The 24,904-nt window shown below is 38.4% G+C and overlaps 2 protein-coding genes across 3 annotated transcripts in view; one reads left to right on the top strand and one right to left on the bottom strand.

Annotated features, from left to right (window-relative positions):
* LOC131679206 (vacuolar protein sorting-associated protein 41 homolog) overlaps nt 1-2,912 on the top strand; it is a 32,355-nt gene extending 29,443 nt beyond the window's left edge. Inside the window, exons 8-10 of the mRNA XM_058959865.1 lie at nt 1,259-1,729; nt 1,787-2,583; nt 2,670-2,912. Coding sequence (XP_058815848.1) covers nt 1,259-1,729; nt 1,787-2,583; nt 2,670-2,785 — 1,384 coding nt within the window. The 3' untranslated portion in view covers nt 2,786-2,912. The remainder of the gene's footprint in view (nt 1-1,258; nt 1,730-1,786; nt 2,584-2,669) is intronic.
* A 5,774-nt stretch (nt 2,913-8,686) lies between these two features.
* Nucleotides 8,687-23,310, bottom strand: LOC131679205 (fructose-1,6-bisphosphatase 1). 2 transcript variants are annotated; one of them, XM_058959863.1, is made up of 5 exons: nt 22,817-23,310; nt 20,614-20,652; nt 9,710-9,899; nt 9,394-9,645; nt 8,687-9,335 (listed from the first exon to the last, which is right to left on the bottom strand). In XM_058959863.1, exons 2-5 carry the CDS (start codon nt 20,618-20,620, stop codon nt 8,753-8,755), a joined length of 1,032 nt encoding a protein of 343 aa, XP_058815846.1. In that variant the 5' UTR covers nt 20,621-20,652; nt 22,817-23,310; the 3' UTR covers nt 8,687-8,752. The 2 variants fall into 2 exon arrangements, with proteins under 2 accessions (XP_058815846.1, XP_058815847.1); XM_058959864.1 differs by lacking the exon at nt 20,614-20,652 and having other exon boundaries at nt 22,817-23,307.
* Nucleotides 23,311-24,904: the final 1,594 nt, after the last annotated feature.

Below are 24,904 nucleotides of genomic sequence, written 5' to 3'. Positions count from 1 at the left end.
GACGTCTCAGCACTCATAAACTTACAAATGCGATCTCATGCGTCAACCTACAAACTCCCGCACTCGCGCGATTATGAATCGGGCGCGTCCGGAAGTCTCTATCCTCGGTACCAACAGTTTATGTCAATTAATAAAAAAGGAACAAAAAAATTGAAAAAAATAACTCCCGTATCCACGTGTTGTCACGTTCCATGGCGACATGACCGGGAACTCTAGTGATATCGGGTAGCTCAATCTCTGTCAGAATGTGATCCGTACACCGAAAAATAAATATCAGAATGACAGTCCGCGTGGCCATACACGAGCACACGCGAATATGTGAATGGCCACAGGGTTCCAAAATCCAATTTATACACGCGAAGTCACTCGCGAGCACACGCGACAAGCACGTCAACATACGAAGGCTTAAGACCTTCGCGATCATCTACGCACACCTACGCCCGCAATCGCGAAAACTTGATAACACTCCGTTAATAATGTGGACGTTTTAGTACTTACGTAGTTACAAACGTGGTCTCAAACGCGAACCCGCAAACGCGCGCTGTCATGAATCGGTCACGTCCGGAAATCTTTACCCTCCATTCTAGCAACTTGGGTCCATACACTCAGTTAAACCAATCAAAAAATAAAGCTCATATCCACTAGACAACACGTTCCATGGCGACATGACTGGGAACTCTAGTGATATGAAAGAGCCCCACCTTCTTCTAGCATCTGAATTAGTATCTGATTCACGGTCCACGCGTTCATTCTAGAACACACACGAATATGCGAAAGGCATACCGTTTTAACATAGAATTTATACACGCGAAGTTACATACAAGTTAGCAAACGTGATCGAACACGTTAACGTACAAACGCTCGAACCTTCGCGATGATACATGCGATCGCGAAGTCTTTACGCCCGCACATACCTGAACCGTACAATGAATATCACACTCAGAATCACGGCCCGCTGCAATTCGCCTAAAGCAGTGTTTTAGTGGGCGCAATTGGCAGTCTCGTCTGCAATTGTAGTGTGTGATTCTGACAGGGAGCCCTTCCGAGTACCTAGCTCTACAGCTCCAGTAGGACAGCTCTCGAAAAAAATATAATTTTATTGGATTATATATTTTAGTTTACATAACATTTCTATTTCAATATGTTGGGCTCAGCCTGGCGTAGAGGCGATTCTTCTAGATATTCCATTGCGAACCGACTAAATCTAAGACGTCTAAGAGAACTAATTTCGCAACATTTTTTTTGGATTATTTTAAAGGAAATTTGAACAAGCCATGGAAGTGATATCAAAAAGCGGCGGCAAATACTCACTTATTACGGTAGCACGCCTCTACCTGGATCACCTACTCAGCCTTCAGCAGTACGATGAAGCGGCTAAACTTTGCCAACGCGCCTTCGCAAACGATAAACAGCTATGGGAGGAAGAGGTCTACAAGTTCGTAAAGGTGAAACAACTTCGTTCAGTGAGCAAATATATTCCTCGATCAGACGTTTGTAAACTGAATCCACATGTGTACGAAATGATACTGTACGAGTATCTACAGCTGGATCCCGAAGGCTTCCTAAGACTAATTAAGGAATGGCAGCCTGGGCTGTACAATACTAAGGCGGTCATCAATGCCATAAATGACCATTTCAACAAAAAAGATGCTAATATTTTATTGGAGGCATTGGCGATATTGTATACCCACGACAGGGAATATGATAAAGCCCTAACAATGTATTTGAAGTAGGTTAGATAAAATTTTTATGCTTTAAATGTTACCAAAAAATTTTTTAATTCCAGATTGCAGCATAAAGATGTTTTTGAACTGATTAAGAAGCACAACCTTTATTCGGTGATCAAAGACACGATAGTGCAATTAATTGAGTTAGATAGCGAAAAAGCAATTGCCATGCTGCTGGAAAAGAATAAGATCCCAGTGGAAGTCGTTGTGAAAGAACTCGAAAATAGAGAGGACTATCTGTACAGGTATCTGGATGCCTACGATAAAATTGATAACTCAGGCAAATTTCATTGGAAACTGGTTCGTCTGTATGCAGCATACGAACCAAGCAAACTGTTATCATTCCTGAAACGCTCGAACAATTATCCCATCCAAGAGGCATTCGATATCTGCAAGGAACTACTGTTCTATCCTGAAATGGTGTATCTGTTGGGTAGAATGGGTAATACGAGGGAAGCCCTGTCGATAATAATCCACAAACTGGAAGATATTCAAATGGCAATCGATTTTTGCAAAGAACACGATGATATGGACCTCTGGAATGATTTGATCAACGAATCTGTCAACAAGCCTTATATTATGACGAAATTACTAGACGGCATTGCCGGTTTCGTCAATCCTGAACTACTGGTTAACAAAATTAAAAAGGGTCAGAATATTCCGGGGTTAAAAAATTCCATAATCAAGATGCTCTGCGGGTTCAGTTTACAGGTTTCGATACAGGATGGTTGCAATCAGATTTTAGTATCAGACTATTTCGATATGCACGAGAGGCTATCGAAAGTGCAGCAGAAAGCCCTGGCGGTTACTGGCGAAAACACGTGTGGCTTATGTAGGCGAGATATTATCGTGAAAGGTAACACATGCTTCTTCCTCAAAATTCTATTTGCATCCCACATTGTGGAGTTTATTCGATGTGTGTAATGGGTTTTTATTTTACAGATCATCTAAGGACGGACGTGGTGGTGTTCAACTGTCGGCATTTTTTCCACGAAAATTGTTTGCCAGATAAGTATAGCGTAGATTTTTGTACGGTATGTAAATCGCGAAAACCGTGATGAACTGCGCACACGCGCGTGTATATATCAGTTAGTGTAATCCATAAGCAAACGTTATGTGGTATATTTTAGCTGTTCGCTCATTTTTAGTTTTTAAGTATTTATTTTTATATACGATCATTAAAGAGTCTTTCATCAAAACAAAACTGTAGTTCTAAAAATTCCTACTTTTTGTATACGAAACCTCGCTCTCAGGGTAAAACAAAGGAAGGTTGTCCGATCCGTGTTCAGAAGAAACGACACCATTATCCTTCAATGGTGTTACATTTAAAGTGGGTAAAGTAAGTGCAATAATGAGGTTTTAGACGGGAATGTGTCAGTCGCGGGATGACGGCAGCACTGTAGCTGTGAAACCAAAACCACATGGATCAGAAGTTTTGTGAGTCGGTTATGTGCAGACATACCCATCGTTTAAGATGCTAAATACAAGGTCAAAAAGAGTTTATTCACGACGTTTCATAATCCAGTACAAGTAACTTGTCGACAGGTTAAACGCTGTAAGTTTCCTCAAACTCCAGTCAATCATGTGATGATTTTGAAGACTGGAATTGAACGTTCAAGACCAGCGAAAAAAGCAGCAGCAGAATGGTTTATAAAGTATCAGATAAGTATCGTTTTGGAAGTGGCAGATGATTATGTGTTCTGGCCGAACACCAGAACCCCTGTGCTCAAGAAAGGAACGCGAGTCACGACGGTTGAGCGGTAAGTCTGCACAAATATCTCCCTTTCCTCATGCATTTGGTTTCACTTTCGTGTTTGGATCAGCGAGCCTTTCTTTTAATTTTACAATGGTCATCAAGATTACACGTTGGTCAGCAACATCAACTAACTTAAAAATCTTCCCGTTTCAGTTCCCACCTGCAATGACTCATCAGTGTTTTTTGAAGTAGTATCAGCAGATTCCTCCCACGCATCATCTACATAGAAGCACTACCTTTACAAAGACTTTCATACTACTACTCATAATGACGACAGACTCAAAGCTACCTCGAATAGAACACCTCAACGTTCGTAATCTCAAACGGCATATCGATGGTGTCAAATTAATGCTCGACCGCAATCAATACCAAAAGTCACTGAAACCAAACTTAATCAGAGCTCCTCAATGGGACCTGTTCGCGTCCTCGCTTACAATTTCGCTTACCACTTCGATGAAATACGAAGTCTCCGCGAAATCGATCACCTGAGACTGCAAGAATACTATCAGGATAAGGACCATCAGCACATCTACCTAGAAGAAAACAACAAAACACAGCTTCTAGACAAAAAAATTTGCTTAATGCTGATTCTATAAGACAATAACATGCGATTAAAACATTTGACGCATTGTTTCTATTCAGACAATTAACCCTTTCATGCCCAACTGTTTTCTAGTGCATGCAGGGTTTCAAAACTATTTTTGCTTGAAAACGGTGAGGTCAAGAAACACGAAAAGTTATTTTTCAAAGATATGGGTGATTCTCCTGCAGTGCTAGAAGCTGCTTATTTTTTTCCTTCCAATGCTCAATGCAGTCCAATTGCGTGGAAAACGTAGCCAAAGATAGTCTAAATTAATAAGTTTTATCAGTTTTGAATAATATTGCAACATAACGAAGATTTATGAAAAAATCATTTTCCGTCGTCAACGTAAACTGTTCCTGGCAGCACTGCTCCATCGGAGTCCTATCAGAATAATTGCAATAACTTCCCTAGTAACAATTGAGATTTTATGGTATTCTTGAAGCCTTCCTTAAAACTTAGATTGCTCTTGTAGTGTGCTAAAACTAGAAATGCTACTTGGGTTCAGTACTAGAGCTGATCTTTGAAATTGTTAGTACTCAAATGAAAGGCAATAGTCACTTTTTTAGTTTTATTTGTTTTTGTGAGCAAATCTTGCCTCACAAAAGTTAGTTGTTTAAAAACGTTGTTGTCCACAAACAACATGGGCATGAATAGGTTAAGAAACGTGTTTTATAACTATTCTAATGAATTTTCTTTTCTTTTATATTTCGGGCACGGAGCAAACAGCATCGTAACTTCAGCGGTGCAACGGATGGTTCAGTTTATTCGTCAAGCATTCCGGCAAAGGTCGAATGTTCCAGCGAAGGTTGAAAATTTACATCGAAGCTCAAGTATTCCGGCAAAGGCTGTGAAGTGCAACAGCAACAGTCGAATATTCCGGCAAAGGACGAAGGTCAAGTGTTCCGACAAGGGTCTTGGAGTGAATCAGCAACGGTCGAGTATCCCAACGAAGCTCAAAGGTTGCGAAAAATTTTATATCGCTAAGGGTCGAATCGGGCGAGATCTGCAAAAAATCGGTGAGTTGTTTTCATCCTTTTTTATGCTCATAACATCGCTTAACCATATTAGCGCAATATTTTAATATGTTTTAATTTTTTGCTGAACTTTTAAGATGGCTAATATGGTTACGACAATCGAGCTGTGCCGTAAAGGTACATACTTCTCTGATTGGAAAGAGAGGCTTGGGTATTACTTCATAATGAACAACGTTACCGAGGAATCCAAAAAGGCATATTTTGTTACGTCAGGTGGTCCCATTATAGAATTAAAACTCCTGGTTCTAAATGGAAAATTAGTAGAAACTCTATAGCAAATTGCTAAACTGATACTGACGGCCCTATTCTGCGCGGCGTGTGACGTGAGACAACTAATCTCACCTCACTCTAAGTGACTTTTCTCACCCAATTCTGAAGTCACTTCGGGTGACGTGAGACACCCATTTAACCGCAATGGGGAATCTCACATCACCCGAGTCGACTCTCAGAATAGGGTGAGAAAAGTCACGTAAGGTGAGGTGAGATTAGTCGTCTCACGTCACACGCCGCGCAGAATAGGGCCGTGAGATTTGACAAAATAGAATCAGATTTAATTCCATCCAGAGGCGACGCGTGGTTCCACCGTCAACCTGTTCAATGTATCATGAGGGCCCTCAAAACGTCACGAAATAAGCAGCTGATCAGAAACGTCTCTAATTTGATTCCATTACGCTTTTCTGATCAGATGCTTATTTCGTCGTCGACTCCATCCAACATCTAACGAATAGGATCAATGAATTTGTGACAGGAAACTGTTCGCAGGATCTGAGCAAAACAAATTGGTTGTCAAAACCCATCAATGAATTGTTCAACAAAAGTCTTGTAGAATGCTCAATTTACTGTAGAACAAGAGAAAAAAATATATAACATCAGTAGACATATTTTCAGTATGTAAATGCAAAAAAAAACAAACAATTTCTTTGAAGCAAAAGTAGACGGTTCATTATTATCGTTGAACCTACCATAAAGGGCGAATACGAAATTATTGCGACACATTCAACAGGGCATAACTTTTTTACCATTGGGTAAAAATCAACCAAATTTTGCACACTTTCTTATTGATGTGTATTGTTTCAACGAAAATGGAGGTGAACCAACGCGAGTCGAGAGAACAAATTCTTTCCAAACGCCTGGAATTTCCTGACCTGTCGCACCGGCAGTTGGGAAAAATGTTGAACATTCACCATTCAACCGTCTCCAAAGTGTTGAAGCGGTTCCAGGAGCGGTTGTCGTTGGACCACGGCAAAGGAGCTGGAAGAAAACCGGGACCGGAGAACAAAAAGACGGAGGCGAAGGTGAAGCGGATGATTAAAGCAAATCCCAACGTCTCAAACCGTGACTTGGCTAAAAAGATCGGCATGCCAAGAAGAGAGCTGGACTACACACATACAAGGTACAGAACTTCCCAAACCGCGATAAGCGGCAACAATCGACGGCTAAAACTCGGGCACGGAAGCTCTACGAAAAGATGCTGACAAAATATGGCTGCTGTGTGATGGACGACGAAACGTATATAAAAGCCGATTTTAAGCAAATTCCGGGGTTGTAGTTTTTCACCGGCAAGAGCAAGTTCTATGTGGACGACAAATTTAAGAAGAAGAAAATGTCGAAGTTCGCCTCCAAATATCTCATTTGGCAGGCCATCTGCTCTTGCGGACTGAGTAGTGAGCCTTTCGTGACAAAGGGCACAGTAGATGGCGAGATCTGCAAATCTGAGTGCCTCGAGAAGCGCCTTTTGCCGTTCTTGCAGCAGCACGACGAAGCCCCGCTATTTTGGCCAGATTTGGCATCATGCCACTATTCTAAAAGTGTCCTGGAGTGGTATGAGGCCAATTCTGTCCATTTTGTTCCAAAGGACATGAATCCGCCAAACTGTCCGGAGCTGCGCCCGGTGGAGCAGTACTTGGCAATGATGAAGCGGGAACTTCGGAAGAGCAAGAAGACAGTCAAAGACGAGAAGTACATGTTAAGAAAATGGAAAAAAAAAACTGAGAAACTGGTACCGGATGACACTGTAAAGACTTTGATGGAGGGCATCAAGCGAAAATGCGTTCAATTTTACACTCAAGGCTCCATTGATTACCTTTTCTTTCGATTTTTGAAGTAAATATATGTATAAAACTACCCTAAAATTTTGGTTTGATTTTAAACATTAAAACAAAATTGGCATGACATTTTCGGTGTCGCAATAATTTCGTGTTCGCCCTTTATACCTACGCGCTTACTAGTATGTCCCAAGGACAGAAATATTTTGCTAGGCTACTCAAGAAAACTAGCGTACAACCGACAGCTATGAACGTATGACGCAATGTGTTTGAAAATTATAAAGCGCTTTCGTTTTGCACACAGCTCCAACGCCCATGTGGACATCGCAACACTGCACGCTGGTTCAATATTTGATTTGAACCGGTGCAAAAGAGAATGGAAAAAGCATTCACCCATGACACTCACCCTGCTATTCCATCCATCGCTTATCGAGATGGCTCCATCCAGAGCATGCGGTGAGAGTACGTGCAAGTTTCTGGTTGAACCGGTCATGGGAAAGCAGAAAATCTCTGAATTCTACTCGCTGGAAACGCTGAGCTGGTTTATGGTTCGGATCAAATCTAGAGCTTCTATTCAAAACGCCACATCTACAATGAGTGACTCTCTTTGTTTTCTTTCTCTTTCGATTTTTACGGCGTCACTATATCACTTATCACTTATTTCACAGTACAGATCGAAAGACAGTGGTTTTGACTAGCATATTATACAAAGAGTTGAGGGATAAATGTTAAAGTGACCGAATTACATATTAACAGAAGAGAAAGCAAATGAAGAAAGTCACTCATTGTAGATGTGTCGTTTTGAAAAAAATGCTCTAGAAATTGTCGAACTTCAAGGTTTAGATATTATTACTTTCATTTAAAATAGTTATCGTGCTACTGTTAACTCAAAATGGGTTTCGAGTCGCTGATCTTGGCAACCTGTTCAATGAACAGGTTGAACGTACCGAAGCGTCGCCTCTGATTCCATCAAAGAACATAGCAATTAGATGAAACAATTGAGGACATCATATTAGCGGTTAAACTTCCAGCAGAGTTTTGTACTTTCGTGGATCATAAGAAAGTGGCAATTCGATACACAGTAGTTACTGGATTAAGAGATAAAACCTTACAGCAATGAATCTTAAATAACGATAACCTCACCCTCGAATCTGCTGAAAAGATTTTAGTAGCATGGCTGCTTGCAGCTACATATGTCAAGGTCATGGATTCTACTATTTTGAATAGTCCCACAAATAGTCTAGATATAAACTCTTTACACAGAATTTCAAATACTTTTAGAATGCGAAATGAAGAAAATCTAGAACTGGTAAAAAGTCGTTTAGGTTATAGAGGTAGAATAAATGCGCTAGTTGAAAGTTTTGCAAGTTTAAAATCTTAATTATATCAAATACACTAGTAGTAAATAGTTCCCGGAACTGAGGGATAACGCACTTGCAAAAGAGTGTTTGAGACAAAAGAGGGGTGGAAATTGCATTCTTCACTACTACCATCATTTTTTAACAGATTTTCACATCTGTGAGTAAACCCAAACACGCAAATCGAATTCACTATTCATTTTTCATTTATTAATCAGCATTTATACGAATCGAAACTCGCAAGAATCCTTACTTAATATAACTCAAAGCTTCCTCAACATCCAACTTTGAACCGAGGTAGATTGGGCAGCGTTGGTGGATTGAAGTCGGCACAACATCAAGGATTTCCTTATCCTTACCAGCGCTGGCTTTGCCGCCAGCTTTCGTCACAATGTAAGCCATCGGATTGCACTCGTACAGAAGACGAAGTTTTCCATTCTTAGCGGCCGCAGTGGCAGGATAGATAAAAATGCCACCGTACTTAATCGTTCGATGCACATCGGCAACCATGCTACCAACATATCGAGCTCCATATGGTTTTCCTTTAGTTGGGTCTTTCTTGTCCTGAACATAGTTATACACCGATGGATCCCAGGTTGAAGAATAGCCTTCGTTGATTGAGTAGATATTGCCTCGCTCCGGAATACGTATATTGTAGTCGGTTAGTACAAATTCTCCTATGGATGGATCGTACATAAATCCGTGGACACCTTCGCCCAAACTCAGAACAACCATTGTTGCGGAGCCATAAAGGGCATACCCTGCCGCAACCAAGCTGCTACCAGGCTGTAGAGCATCGTCAACTGTAGGATCTGTCTTTTCGTTGAGACGCCTGAAATTAGTTCAAATGTATCAGTTTCACAACTTTCACATATGTTTACCGAGCATACCTAGTGATTCCGAAAATTGAACCGATCGAAACGAGACAATCAATGTTACTAGAACCGTCTAAAGGATCAAACGAAACCACATATTTGCCCTGCTTTTCGGTTTCAATCTCGATAATATTATCATTTTCCTCCGAGACCAACAGACATGTGGCATAAGATGACTTCAGCATATTGATAAATATCTCATTCGAAAGCACATCCAGCTTCTTCACCTGTTCGCCTTGGACATTCGTGTCCCCAGAGATTCCCTGTCTGGTGTGAAAAATTAACAATACTTCAGCTAAAGCATCACCCATCGTATAGTTAAATCACTTACAGTTTTGCGATTCCCGCCTTACGCACTGCCGAACTGATAGCCTTGATAGCGGTTTGAATGCAGTTCAACAGTTGGGATAGATCGCCGGTTGCATGTTTGTACTTTTTCTGCTCCTGCAGGACAAATCGCGTCAGCGTCATGCAGTTGGAGTCAAAGACCGGTCCTTGCTGGGTCATGATTTCTACCGTGGCTGATAAGTGGAGAAATTAATTTGATTTAGCATCAGATCATAACAAAAATAGTGCGAACAATCTGAAGTGATATATTAGTAAGCGTTTGAAAAGCATATTTATATACACGGTCTGCAGATGGAGTGTTGAAAATGATCTAATAATGTTTTATGCATTGATAAAGAACATTATGGTAACTGTGTAAGGTTGATCAATCCTGTTACGATAAATGAATTGAAGAGTGACCTACTGCACGCAATGTTACAGCAGGTTTAAGAAACGGAATCACATATGCCACAGTGTTGATATAAAGTGCCAAAGATCGACTGCTCAAGCTGGGAGTCGTATATTTACAGCGGTTACACATCAAAGAGGATTGTAAATATAGATAAAATATGAATTGAAGCAGATGATTAAACGATGGAACCTTCCACATTAGATGAAATTTGTGCAAATTATGTTGCGTAGCGAATCTCGAGTCATACAAATACAAATAGTTTCATGAATACGAGGTATAGTATTCATAATTTTAGGAACTTAGTACGGTATTCGTGAATCGTCCAGCTCACGAAATCGTGATCTGTTTTCATGAATCCGTGCATGTGTAACGAAAAATTGCTGTCACCGTTCTTATCAACCGTAAATTTTCAGTCATACTCCGCACTGACTTGTTCGATTTCATGACCAGTAGCAATAGAAGATGCAGAGGTTCTCTGAAAAATTGCAACACCATCAGCTCTAGAATGGGAGCGCTTGAACTCGGCAACACAACCAAATTCTTGTATATCCACAGAAGAACAATTGTTCAACCAGGTCTACTTAAGGGCTATAATGCCTAATTTGTTAGTAAATTATCAGTAGAAATCTCAGAGAAATGAGTTTTGCAAACTTTGTACATTGATGCTGGTTGCTGTCGGTAACGTAAAATAATCAAACTTACTCTATAATTCATGCTAGAGCTCTGAAAATGGCTGATATAAATAGTATAATAATGCGAACCACCGCCGCTATACTTTTACAAAAAAATGTTGACTAGCACGACACAAGAAAATTATTCGGCAGCAGTTTTCCATTAATACCCCGCACGAACAAAACGAATAATCTGCTAATTTTTCAACAAAGAATAAGTGCCAAGTTGATTGTACTGGCGAAAATCGATTGAGGCTTCTTCTTACTGTCCGTATTGATGTACAATCTGTAGTCACACTCTGCTGGTGCTGTGGGCTATAAACGAATGGCAGCACTGGAAGGGCAGTCGTCACATATATTTATAACATTCCAGCTGTCTTGTAAATTAGTTTTATCCAATCAGAGAGCTGGATGATTTTAATAAAAATCTATTTTTTTATTATTTATAGTAATTATACATTCTACGGAATTTGTTTCACACTAGGGGTGCATATTTGCAATTATATTGTGCAAAAATCTAGTTATCCTATTCAGTATAACAGAATTTATTAGCGAAAAAAAGTTTAACTACACATCTTCAACGTCAGCTGCATCGGAAAAAATTAAAACAGCATATGGCTTAATGACCCAATTTATTTCTTGACGACGGTGATCTGCGGGGCAGCTTTCGTGATGCGGTGGCCTTCTATGGCTCAGGAGTCGTCAGCTTGTTCGCTGCAGCCTTCGATAGTTCGGTGGCCTTCTGTTTAGTGGCAGCTGCTACCCCCTTTACAGAGGTAGCTTTGGCTTTTGGCCTTCTCACCACCACCATCACCAGCGTATTTCTTCTTCTCTCTGGTGATAGCCGATTTATTCGGTTTCTTTTGAGTCTTCTTTGGCAGTAGAATATCCTGAATATTAGGCAACACACCAGCCTGGGAAATAGTCACACCGGAGCGCAATTTTTTCAGCTATTCGTCATTTCGAATGGCCAGCTGCAGATGACGGGGGATGATCCTTGTTATCAAGGGCAGCGTTTACTGCAGCTACAACACTCTGGCGGCAAGATATTCCATCAGTGCTACCAAGCAGACGATTTGTCCGACACCGACACGCTCGGCGTAGTGACCCTTTCTCAGCAAACGATGGATTCTACCGAGTGTTAACAGACGAATGATTTTGCACTCGCATACGACCCTGGTTTTGCACCTGGTTCAGTTTAAGTTCGAAGCCAAAGGGGCCGGCCATCGAACGAAAAAAGTTTACCTCCATCGTCAAAGAGATGTGACTAGTCTGGCTCGCTTGTGAACGAACTGTACGGACCAATGAAGGCGCCGATAATAACTGCTTTCACAAAATCCGTTATTTTAGTTATTTTCAGTAATTGTACATTTAGTTACAAAATTGTTGTACGTACTTCCACTCAGATAGCGCAAAAATCAAATGGTTTTATTCAATATTATATTCATGTTCATAAGCTCGAGTAAAATTCCGGCCGAAAATTTTGAAGCGGGGTCCCTATATTGAAACGTTAGAAATATTCTACTTCAAAAGTTTCCATTGTCAAAGTTTTTTTTAAGAATTTATTGCAAATATGTAATTTTGTTTCGTTAAAATCAAACAAACCGTTCTCTTGCAATCCGGGATGCGAACTGAAAAAACATGTCGACTTTGCGCGTTAATTTCTCCCAAAGGAACGATTTTCAACGAAAAAATGTACATATTTATAATAGTCTTCAAAATAAAAAAAGTCTTTTTTTATTTTGAAGACTTTTTTGAATTGCACGCAAAGATTCAGCAGGATTTTGACCGTTTATATAATAATCCCTCCTTCAAAAGCAATAAGAACCGAAGCCGAATGTGGTATGTTAACAAGATGAGGTTCCGTGTCACATGAAACAAAAGTGCCCGTGCTACGGGATAACACGATTTCGTTCAGGAAGTGGAGCAATTAGTTAAAGTTAAAATGGAGCTTAATCTCGCTGAAAATTACAATTCAGCTACATAACGTTAAAACTGTGTTTTGATCACGTTTAGAAGTTTAGCACACAGGCCCATAGCCAGGATTTTGTTTCGGGAGGGGCTTAAAAAAATTTACATAAAGCTTTTAATTCTGACAATTTGATATAGTCACTAGAAACTAAATTAAATTTTGAAAAGCTCATAATGAAATCAATTTCAAATCTAAGACAATCCTAAAAATATGTTCATTGTCACAAGAAAGGTTATAGTACTTACTCTCGTTACAACAAAGTATATTCTAGAGTTCACAGTATTTATGCGCTAACCGAATATGACAATGCTTGACGGTGCTAGAAAACACTAGGTGTTCCAAGCTACACCTTTAAAAGGCGTAGAAGATGCTAAACCGAAATGAGTAGAAAAATATCCATAAAATGTACGAACGAAGAGAATGTCGAAATTCGCACAAAATCTTCTGATTTAGCGAGCGATTTGTAGATGCGCAGAGACGGTTCAACTTCTATTTTCTTTGTCTTGCGTTCTGCGAGTATTACCAGTTCTAAGGCATCATGCTAACACAATTTTTTGGTATATTCTATTTAAATGAAACTATTTTCAAGACTAGCCTTGGTCTGGTAGATTAGAGCCCCAGTTAAGAAGGATTTTTGGTGATCAATAGAATCAAAATATAAATTTAAATGATTAAATCAACTGAAGGAAACTGCCCACAATTTAATTTATTAAAGAAAATTGTCTACAAATCGAATGAAAACACTGATTACTAATATCTTCTAATTTTCCTTCAAGTCGCCAGTCGCCGTGCATGTTTCGTTCACCGTGCAGTTTCAAAATCACGAAATTTAAAGAACTAGCTTCCTGAATCTATCGGAGAGATCCGGATCCCAAATCCTCTCGTTTCATCGTTTTATTGAAACATTCCAACTAAAGTTGAATCAAAATTTTAAATACACGGTGAGTTGATCATATAACGTGCACTGGTGCCAAACAAATGTCCTCAACTACTTATTCTCGTTTTGTTGCTAATAGTTTTATATTATTTCTAAATTGTGACGTATTTAGATAGGTATTTTTACGGTGACTATGAGAGCGGTTTTCATTTTGGTAAAAAACAGGAATGGAAGTCACGTCAAATCCACCTAAACGCACGGTAACTGGTAACTTGACGGTACGTGAAATTTTGTCAAATGTATTACCAAAAGAACTAGAAGGTCTATCTTCTGACGTCGCAAAAAGCAGAAGCAAAAAAAATCGCTACGCTATAGCAGGCTATAGGCACCAGTGAATCAAGCTAGCTATTGTTCTATATCAGTGCACATACAAATTGTATCGTTGCTCCTGGCTGCGGAGTGAAATGAGTTTGCCAAATGAAGCAAAAGTGCCTGTGCTACGGGATAACACGAACAGTTCAGTAAGTGGAACAATTAGTTAAGTGAAAATGGAGCTTAATCTCGCTGAAGTTACCTACATTCAGCTACATCACGTAAAAAACTGTGTTTTGATCACGTTTAGAAGCTTAGCACAGGCCGAAAACTTCATTGCAAAGAACAACATGCAACACGAGGTCGAATTTAATAACACCAGAATCAAGATCCCCGTGCATATGGAAAACGACATGGTGGACGTGCGTATCCATGATTTGGCCCCGCGCACGAAGGAAGATTTCATCAAACGAATCATGTCGCAAATGGAGAATTAGAATCTATTACAAATGACACCTAGAAATTTTTTTTCACGGCATTTGTATTCGTATTGTGAGAATGCGAATGACCAAACCAATACCTTCTTACATGACTATCGAATGCAAATCATCGAAGGATGGCGTGACCTATAAGCAAACAACGCTAATCACATATCCCGGGCAGACCCCAACATGCCAATTCTGTAACTATACAGCCTACTACGGAAAAATATGCGCCGAAGCAACTAGTCAAAACTCATCTACTACAGCCAACTCTAACTAGCAGCCACCGATGCCTGCAGATAAACCTAAAACAACGATCCAATTACCCAATAATGTAGGTACAACGACCACGACAACCGCTCCCAAACCAACAACTAGCATCGCCAATAAAGAAGCAAATACCGATGAAGACGGATATACAACAGCGACCCATAAGAACAAGAAACAAATAAGAACCTCTGATTGTGAACAGCAAGAAAGCAGTACCGATGACGACATGGACGGGAACGATAACGCGAGAGAAGGCAGACTGAATGACCCCCAAGCGGCCTCACCGCCAAGAAAAAGGATCTCAACACGCAGCAGCAAACTGCGTCAACAAGATCTGGCAGACCGACATTCTTAGAATTTTTTTTTATTTTTACTTATAGACCCACGGCTCAGTTGTGCTAACGCATTGAGCCGTTTCAAATAAAACTTTAGATTGAAAAAAAGAACTAGATATTATAAATATGAACAAGCTCAATAATTTCAGCATCTTTTTATTCCGACACATGGACGGGTATACATCGCACTTACTTCACCTCTGCCGAAGAGTAACGTAGGTGTAAGGCCAACTTTCTTTGATGATTTCTGTTGTTCTGTAGTTGAGTGCCCAGAAAATATAGAACAGCTGCTCTTGAGTCGATTTCGATTTATTTATTATTTTTTCTCTCTTTTTCTTCGTGATCTCAGCTCATCTCTCTCATTTTACTCCATAACGAACACAAATAAAACGGAAACATGAAATCGAAACATTAATCCCAACTTATTGACTGTAGACTCAACTAGTTACAACATTTTAGTCGCTCCCCGTCATAGGCTACTGATGTTTGTTCACTGTATCGTCACGTCGTTTTTAGACTTACATGGACATTAATTGGAAACCATCGAAAGAGACAGAAATGCTGCTGCTTACAACATTAAGTTTGTTATGATTGATTGACTAATATGTGGTTTAGCATCAATTGACATCCGTTGAAAAGTAAGGATAAAATCACAACAGATAGTCCTACCGCTACTATGTACGTTTCTGTATGTCAACAAAATTAGTAACATACGACGGTATACAATTCGTGGGTTGATGAACACCTCAGAAAAACCACTGTTTTACCACTTTTTGGCTTGTTTATTTTTTGGCATTTTTCTTGCTTATTGTTCGATTGTTTAAAATATCACTACTTTGCGGACTAATCATGTTTAAATACGGAAGGCATTCTCCGCATAAAATGAAATTGAGTGTCAACCGAAATACTGTACTATTGCATTAAAATGACGCGAAAACAAAAACTGTCTTCTCGACTATATTGTCATCAACTAACGGAAATGTTTTTGTCTAGCACGCTTGAGTGAGATTCCTGATGTTTTTACTAAGTGTACAGTGCACTAACCTATTACAGAAATTCAATTTGCTTATATTTTAACTAACTTTATTCTGGCTAATATATAACATGATATCTGAGTTTTGTTAGACACAACCACTAGCGATAAAGTTCTCATTTTGGGACAGTTTTTGAGCTCACTTTTCTATAAAACTTCTGCATTTTTATTATATATTTCGTTTATTTTATTCGGTTCAATGCATTAGCTAAATGAAGCCTTGTATCTTAAATATATTTCCATGATGTGAAGAATGAAAGTGATAAAACGTAAATGGTTGTCCTACAGATCTCGTGCGAACAACTAGCGATTGCGTGTGGAGAACTATTTACTAGGCTGGGAAATATTTTTCCTAACCAACAGTGTCGCGGTGGTTGTTCATTTCTATCTCGTACACTTCCTTATCATCATAGTGGTTACTGCCATGTCCATGTTCGCGAATTTCTGACGTGTCACGAGTGTCGACTTCCTCAATGACGGTGCCGACCATTGATTTTGAGATAGTTTTTGCCGTCAATATTATCCGAACAGCAGCCAAAATTTGGCAAATGTTTGTTTTTCAGGAAATGGTTTTGGAGACTATGTATATGCAAAGATATAATGTGTAAAATAATACTATCGCATTCAGTTTTTACGTGCAGGGTCAGGTTGGAGAAAATATGTCTGTTCACCTAGATTTTCACCACAAAAACACCATTTAATATATTGGGAATTACTTCCTAGATGTATCCTTTATAATAAATACAATTTTTTTCCAAATGTGACAGGAATCTTTTAATAGCCACGGTGCAAGTAAGTGGTATCAGATCTTGTAGCCGAGCATTGATTTTCTCATCGTCCATATATATGAGGATCAACCACATGTTTCAAGTTGTTATGCAAAATGACTGGTTTCGCTGGGCTAATTTGTTAAATGGCATCAGCACTGAACGCCTGACATGGTTAAACTCGTTAAAGGCGATGTTCGTAAGCATAACCTCCATATTCACCTTCAGCAAATATTTCACATCATGAATGTTGCTCCAGCCAAATACGGAGGCTATTGACTTCAGGTCTTTTCGCATAAGATCGATCTTATGCGAAAAAACCGGAAGTCAATAGCCTCTGTATTTGGCTGGAGCACTACTTCTTGCTTCTGCGACTCAATCATTCGACAGATCCCCACAGCAAGAATTAAAGTAACAGTTTCTTTTGTTCTTCCGACGAGTCACACAACATGAAGGGAACTGTTTTATCACACTCAGCATACTGAGTAGATATCCTGACCGCTGTCTTCGGTGGTTCGAAATAGCAATCTTCCTCACAATTCTCGCATTAATTTGTTGAAACCAAACAAGATACATTTTTTTTAAGAGTCACCGAAAAACATGTTGTTTCTTAAATTTATTTTTGAAATTTTTCGGGGTGGGGCTTTAGCCCTCTAGCCCCCCCTCTGGCTACGTGCCTGTTAGCACAGGCAGAAAACTTCATTGAAAAGAACAACATACAACACGAGGTCGAGTTTAATAACACCAGAATCAAGATCCCGGTGCATATGGAAAATGACATGATTTGGCCCCGCGCACTAAGAAAGATTACATCAAACAAATCATGTCGCAATGTGGAGTAGTAGAATCTATTACGAAAGAAACCTGGAGATTTTTTTACCGGCATTCCCAACGGCGTTCGTATTGAGAGGATGCGAGTGACTAAACCAATACCTTCTTACATGACTATCGAATGCAAATCACCGAAGAATGGCGTGACCTATAAGCAAATAACACTTATTACAAATCCAGGGCAGATCCTAACATGCCAATTATGTAACCATACAGCCTATACCGAAACACATGCGCCGAAGCAACTAGTCAAAACTCATCTACTACAGTCAACTCTAACAAGCAGCCACCGACACCTTCAGATGAACCAAAAACAACGATCCAATTAACCCAGTGGCGTAGCCAGAAATTTGGTTTGGAGGGGGTTTTGATGAAAATCGCAATTTTTTTGAAAAAATGCTAAAATTTAATATGAGTTTGATAAATTATTGAAAACACAAAAACATAAGTAGTCTAACAGATGTTATTCCAGTCTACAAACAAGAAGGGTCAACATGGAACAGTTTTCAAACCTCTATAGATTATTTTCTTGTATAATATGTCAATGAAGTCAAAAATTGCGATCTAACCTGCTATATTTCTCCTTAGTGAAGAAAAATTTAGGTGTAAACTATTTTTTTCTGCGCTACGAATAAAATTGTTTGAAACAATCATTGCGAGTTGAGAACACAAAACCTATAACTAAATTATGGATGGATGGAACTGAAACTTGCGTTTCGACTTCATCTCATCAGAATCCGACACTAACTTGGTGGGCGGACTAAGCTAGCGCCGAATTGATGCGAGCTCCTGAAAATGGAATCACTCTTTGTGTTTTTGAGTCCTTTTAATATCTGGGAATTATTTGTTTTAAATCCAGTTCCCTTATTTTTTTGTAAGCTTCAAAGGCACCTTGAACGCAATGTGAATTTATTATTTAATTACCGCAGAAGAGATTTATCAAATACAGTAATTTCAGAATAGCTTGTTGTAAAGGTTTTCTACTACTATATTTCGATACTCTGAATATGTGGGATATTTATGTCTTTGACAAAGTTGTTTGAAATAGCACTTTCGAAAACTTTGCTGGAGACATTAAGTCTCGACCCAAATTTGGTTGAAGAGTAATGCTTGACTATAATTACTTCTAGGAGGATTAACCGTCAAAATTATTCTATCAGCAGATGAACAGTTTTACGTTTTGAAATTCTTCAATGTTACTTAACATCGAAATTTGGCAGCTTCGAATGAATGTGATCGTGACCGTTAAAAATTTATCGAGCATTAATTTTCCTTTTCTTCATTAGTCAACCTCACAACTTGCAGTACTAGTACGTAGCACACAAAATTTTAGTATGCCATTAATTGCATCCTGCTAAGAGGCTATTCATATAGTTGATAATACAACAAAAATCCAATGCTCATAAAACCGATCCTGACCTGCTAGAGACAAAATTACATCAGCTTTCAACTAGTTTCTGAAATGTTATTCTTGTTGTTAACCATATTGAATTGTTGTCTAAACTCTACACAATCTAAAAAAATACATTTTCAGCAAATGTTGAAATGTATGTAAGATTTCGGTAAACAAGCTTATGTTTTATATGCAATCAACCTATTCAAATTTAGATTCCCATTCGAAAAATTGTCTCTAATCCATATTTTGAAGCATCTTTCCAAAAATGAGCTCATAATAATTCAGACAGTTATTTTATTTTACATTGAAGTAATTTGATAACTATGGGATTTTGGCTAAGAGATAAGTTACAAGATCCCCTTCCCACAATTTTCCAAAAGTTCTCATGACGCTTTAAACACAGCTCCCAATGTAGTGATCAGAGAATATTTTTCCAAAAATATTTTGTGGAATATTAAATTAAATTCGTCAGTATCAATTTTTTTTCGATCCAATTAATTTTGGTTTGGGGGGGGGGGTTTAACCCCCAAAACCCCCCCCCCCCTGGCTACGCCACTGAATTAACCAATAATGCGGGTACAACGACCACGACAACCGCTCCCAAACCAACAACTAGCATCGCCAATAAAGAAGAAAATACCGATGAAGACGGATTTACAACAGCGACCCGTAAGAACAAGAAACAAATAAGAACCTCGATCGTAAACAGCAAGAAATCAGTACCGATGATGACATGGACGGGAACGATAACGCGAGAGAAGGCAGACTGAGTGACCCCGAAGCGGCTTCACCGCCAAGGAAAACGATCTCAACACGCAGCAGCAAACTGCGTCAACAAGATCTGGCAGACCGACATTCTTAGCATTTTACTTTTTTATTTTTACTTATTGTAAAAAATTAAAAGACCCACGGCTCAGTTGTGCTAACGCATTGAGCCGTTTCAAATAAATCTTTGGATTCAAAAAATAGAGGCCAAAGTTTATTCTAAACGCCACTGCGGAAGTACAGCAAGCCTCAGAAAAAAAAACATTCATCCGTATCCCGAGATATGGACACAGACTCATTATTAGATTTGTCGTGCGCTCCAAAAGCATATTGAGGATTAATGAAGTTAGAGACTTTAGGAAACATTTCCCTTTAAAATAAATAAAAGAAATCAAAACTATTTTTTTAGTTTCTGCATTGCAAACAGTATCACGCATACGGAATATTAGTGTGTGATAGTGGGAAGATAAAAAAAACCAAATTTTTGTCAATACAGATGAACAAGTTCACATCGACATAAGCGAAAGCAAAATTGTAATTACGGGATAATTTGAGATATACTAGCATATAGGTAGTTTAGCTTACTCGTTCCATTTATCCCTCTGTTCCACTATTAAATTTACTGCTTTTTTACACATTAGTATATCAGAAAAGTGTGAGATAGTTGAAAGATAATAAATAAACAAATAAATACACAAATTCTCGTCAAAAAGATATTAACATAAGAAATCATTCCATGCGTTATAAGAAAGAACGATAACTATGGATATACTCTACATACGTACTCGCCATATTGAACTTCTCAAACTGTGTTCCAGCTGTAACTAGAAATGTATTATGGAAAGGTTATTTATTACTCATAATTAGCTATCCTAGAGTAAAAATGATATTTAGTGGCTAGTTCTCGACAAACATATGATTAGGACGTATGAGCTTACTGTCAAAATTCACTTTGAGTGAAAATTCCGGACAAGCTGTTATCTGCTAGCCACAGATGTTGGTAGTAAACAAAAAAGAAGATTTTTCTCTTTTATTCTGAATGACGGCCAATAACAGTTTGTCCGGAGTTGCCTTTCAAAGAGAATGTTGACAGATGGCTTTTACGCCGTAATCATATGTTTGTCGATAGTTCCACGTTGTCGAGGTCCAGTAGTAATCCAGTTATTTTTGACCGGTAAAATTGGGTAAACATTAAAACAATGCGAAATACCATACTAATCATAATTATAGAAACAATATACTTTCAGTAGGATTGTTGGATGAAGTATAGATAGAAACCAGAATTTGGCGAAGTAGTTACTACCTGGGGTAGGTCGTGCGGATATGAGTGAACCTAACGTCAAATGCAGGCATCCCGTTTAAAATATGTGAGGCTGAACGATAAAATGTACAGAAAAAAAGAAAACATATGTCCGCAGTTCCCGTCCCAGGATTGTCACCACTACTTCACTGCTTTAATATTTGCCTTTTGTAAAGTTTTCACGATTTGCTGGTTAATAAATAAGATAATCTTTTATAAATTAACTGGTCTTCTTAGCATCGTAATACACTCCACCAGAAGAAATGAACTCTAGTTTCCCTTCTCTCTAGTATTTGTGAAAAAGAGAATCAATGGCGCTATCAGGTTTTTTGTTCAAGGACGGTGTGATTTATGCAATTAATCGTCCCTTTTTACATGCGAACAACAGGCTTGTGAAGTAGAGTGAAGAAGTCCGTCATAGTGGCGCACTCTGTGTTGGGCGGATACAGCCGCGCGCCCATATTCAAGATCCTGGTGCTCCTGAAGAAAAGTGAGAGCATAGAGTGCATGCCGGGCGTCCGACGATTTTGCGTGACCGAAAGATGCAGAAAGCGCTAATGTGGAAAACCGGAAGACAAGGTAGCGAAATCCTTCCGCGTCTTGTTCCTCCGCTTAACCCCAGCTGCGATCAATTGAACGTGTATAAGTGAACATCATTCGGAGGATCGATTCGAACAATTTCGTCGCGAAAACCGAAAAGGCACTGGTCAATAAGATAACCAGAGAGAGTTGAAGAATATTCCAACATCTTTCTTTTCGGGGGTTATGGTCAAAGTAAGATCGCCCGACAGGGAATGGATTTATTTTATGAAATCATAAATTAATTCGGGAATACGTGCTATATGTCTGCTAGGAATCTATCCAAGTCACATTTGCAGTAAATCAACTACACATGCTGATATTAATTCTAAACATAACTTTTTCGCCTTTTCAAGAAACAACTTTAAGTCTTATTAGTTCAGTGTCAAATAATCACAAAACATAATGGAAAAAAAAGCACAGAATACGAGAATAGTTTTAATCTTGACAAGACCGGTTTGATAGAGCGATGCTAAATTTTGAGAATTTCCATAGATGCTAGAGTTTTATCAGTTCTAACATCGTAGACAAAATTGTTGTCACATATTCCAAATATTGAAGGCTATCAAAGGTTGAAAATTGCTGCATAGTTTGTATCATTTCATCAACTATACTATTTAACTGATTAAAAACATCCGGCTGTGAATCTACGCAAAACAGTTACTGTTGCTAATCAAATCTGTGTCGGAGCAGACAACATATGAAATACGAAAGGTCACGGTCGTCAATGTCAAATTACCAAAAACGAAACTCGAGTTATAGTGAGTAGATGATAGACGAAAACAAAATCGAAGCAAAATAAAGCACAGAACCGGCTTCTTGCAGTGCTGTGGTGAAGTTATAAATAACATCTACACCAGTCAGCAACCAGCTAAACGAACTATTGTCTCCAATAAATTATGAAATTGATAAGAAAGTGGATACATATCCAAGTAATCAGAGCTAACTAGACCATCATTTTTAGGTTAATAATAGTTAAGAGCGAGTTCACCATACGCTACCAAACACCCTTGAACAATCACTACAAGAAAACGAAGATAATATATGTTATTAGTCTACAGTGAAATTCTAGAGCACAATTTTACACTATACCACTATTCCACTTATACCTTTGAAATATAGAATATATTCACTACTATCAAACTGTGTTGAACTGGATCTTCAAATTTTGTTTGCCGACTGCGATCGACGCGGACGATTTTAACATCGAACGAACAACGCTGGATTGAACTTGTACCTATACTGAATATCAACTGCGAAAGCAGCACCGAAATTCTACTGTCTAATACTCGACTGGCTGGGAGAAACACCACTCTCTTCTCTTATATTGAACACATTTTTTTTTCTTATCGGCTAGTCAGGTTTTCATGGTATATTATTTTGATCATCCATTATCAGTAAGTTTTGTTGTTTATTAACTGTTCCGCTGCTGGCTTACGTTCATTCTTCTGTGACAAATGTGAACCAAATTATGTTTTTCATAAGAAAGGTAACATTCGCAATGTATTTGATTAACTAAAAGGAAGTTTTTTCTTCGTTTGAATACGTGATCGATGGCACTTTCGAAATTTTGAGCTCAAAACACTCAGAAAACCTTGAATGTAGCCTCAGGATAGGAATGTTCTTTCTCTGCACGTAAGCAACATCTCGTTGCCCTCATCAAGTCGAGCCCCTATTTTTTATCAGCTTATATAATCCACGTTGAATAAAACTGGCTTCATAATTAAAAACCGACTTAATCCACCTTACAGTGAGATGGGACATTTCTTACACATATGACTGTTGAATCATTCATTAGTTTGCAGAACTCAGGTAAAGTGGGCACCCAACTAGCGGTGAGATGAACGCAGTTTCGAGTTTTGCTCGAATAAACTTAATAAATTATAGAAAATCAAGAAATTACATGAAATTTGAAAATTTTTGCGGTAAAAAATGGTAAACAGTTATAAAATCCATGAAATGTATAAAAGGAATGACCGAAAGGAATCAATAAAATTAACATAACGAAGAAGCTGAATAAAATGAAATAAATAAATTAAAAAAATGATAAAATAAATTAAATGAAAAAAAATTAAAATAAATAAAATAATTAATATTGATAAAATAATAATATCAATAAACTAAATTACATAAACAAAATGAATAAAGTTGGTAACATGAATAAAAAATAATCAGTGTAAAATGAATTAAATGAAGAAAATGATAAATGTTATGAACTAGATTACATTCGTAACCGAGCGCCCTTTCAGTTTACACACGCGCGTTGTTTGTTGTAACATTACCTTGAGTTAGGCGATATCGGTGAAGGTGTTTATCCCAGCAAGGGCTGGAGTATAAACATTATAAACGTTAAATTGTGTCAAGTAGTGCAGTGCAGTGCGGTACTAAACAGTTTTCTTGTCTGAAAGACGGCTTTGTTTAGACGAGCTATACCAGCACTCTACTGTGTGAAGGTCACGCGGGTGACGGACAAAAGAAACGAAGGATCAATTCACCTACCAGCTCGTCAGGAACCAACTGGTAAAGTGTTTCATTTTTTACTTTTCTTTTCGATTTTTTTTATTGTTTTTGATTTTGGCATAAATGCGTTAGCTTGGCGGTGCCAAATTCTTTTGTTTTTACATTTTGGAAATTTAAAACTAGGAGGTTACAATGTTGAAATATTTTTTTTAAAGAGAAAAATTTTACAGCTATCTTAAGACTAGAAATAAGATTCTATACACAAGAGAGGGGGCAAAAGATTTTTTTTATGAAAAATTTTAAAACAAGGAAATCAATAGTAATAGTTTTTTAGGAAATATTTACAGTTATCTTAAAACTAACAATATAGTTTGGTACACAAAAGAGGGAACAAATATTTATGAGAAATTTCACAGGTGTTTTAAAACTAGGGATCCAATTCTATTTACAAGATGGGGGACAATAGTTTTAACAAAGAGGTAAAATTACAACTATCTTAAAACTAGGAATACAGAATACAAATTTAGACTTTTTTAGCGGAGACTTATGCTTGGTCAAGATATTCAGAGGGGGGCTGTAGAAGCAGTTGTATCCAGGACAGGGGAGAGAAAGCGTAGATGGTGACCGGGAGAGAAGAGCAAAACTTGCAACTTTCGAGCAAACGAGAGATCAGCGAAACAAATTAGCGCCTCAGTCTAGTAGGTCGGATTGGCGGATGGTATTCTTCGGACCCGCGG

This window comes from Topomyia yanbarensis, chromosome 2 (assembly GCF_030247195.1).
Source record: "Topomyia yanbarensis strain Yona2022 chromosome 2, ASM3024719v1, whole genome shotgun sequence".
NCBI lineage: Eukaryota > Metazoa > Arthropoda > Insecta > Diptera > Culicidae > Topomyia > Topomyia yanbarensis.
This window is presented reverse-complemented; position numbering and strand designations above follow the sequence as displayed.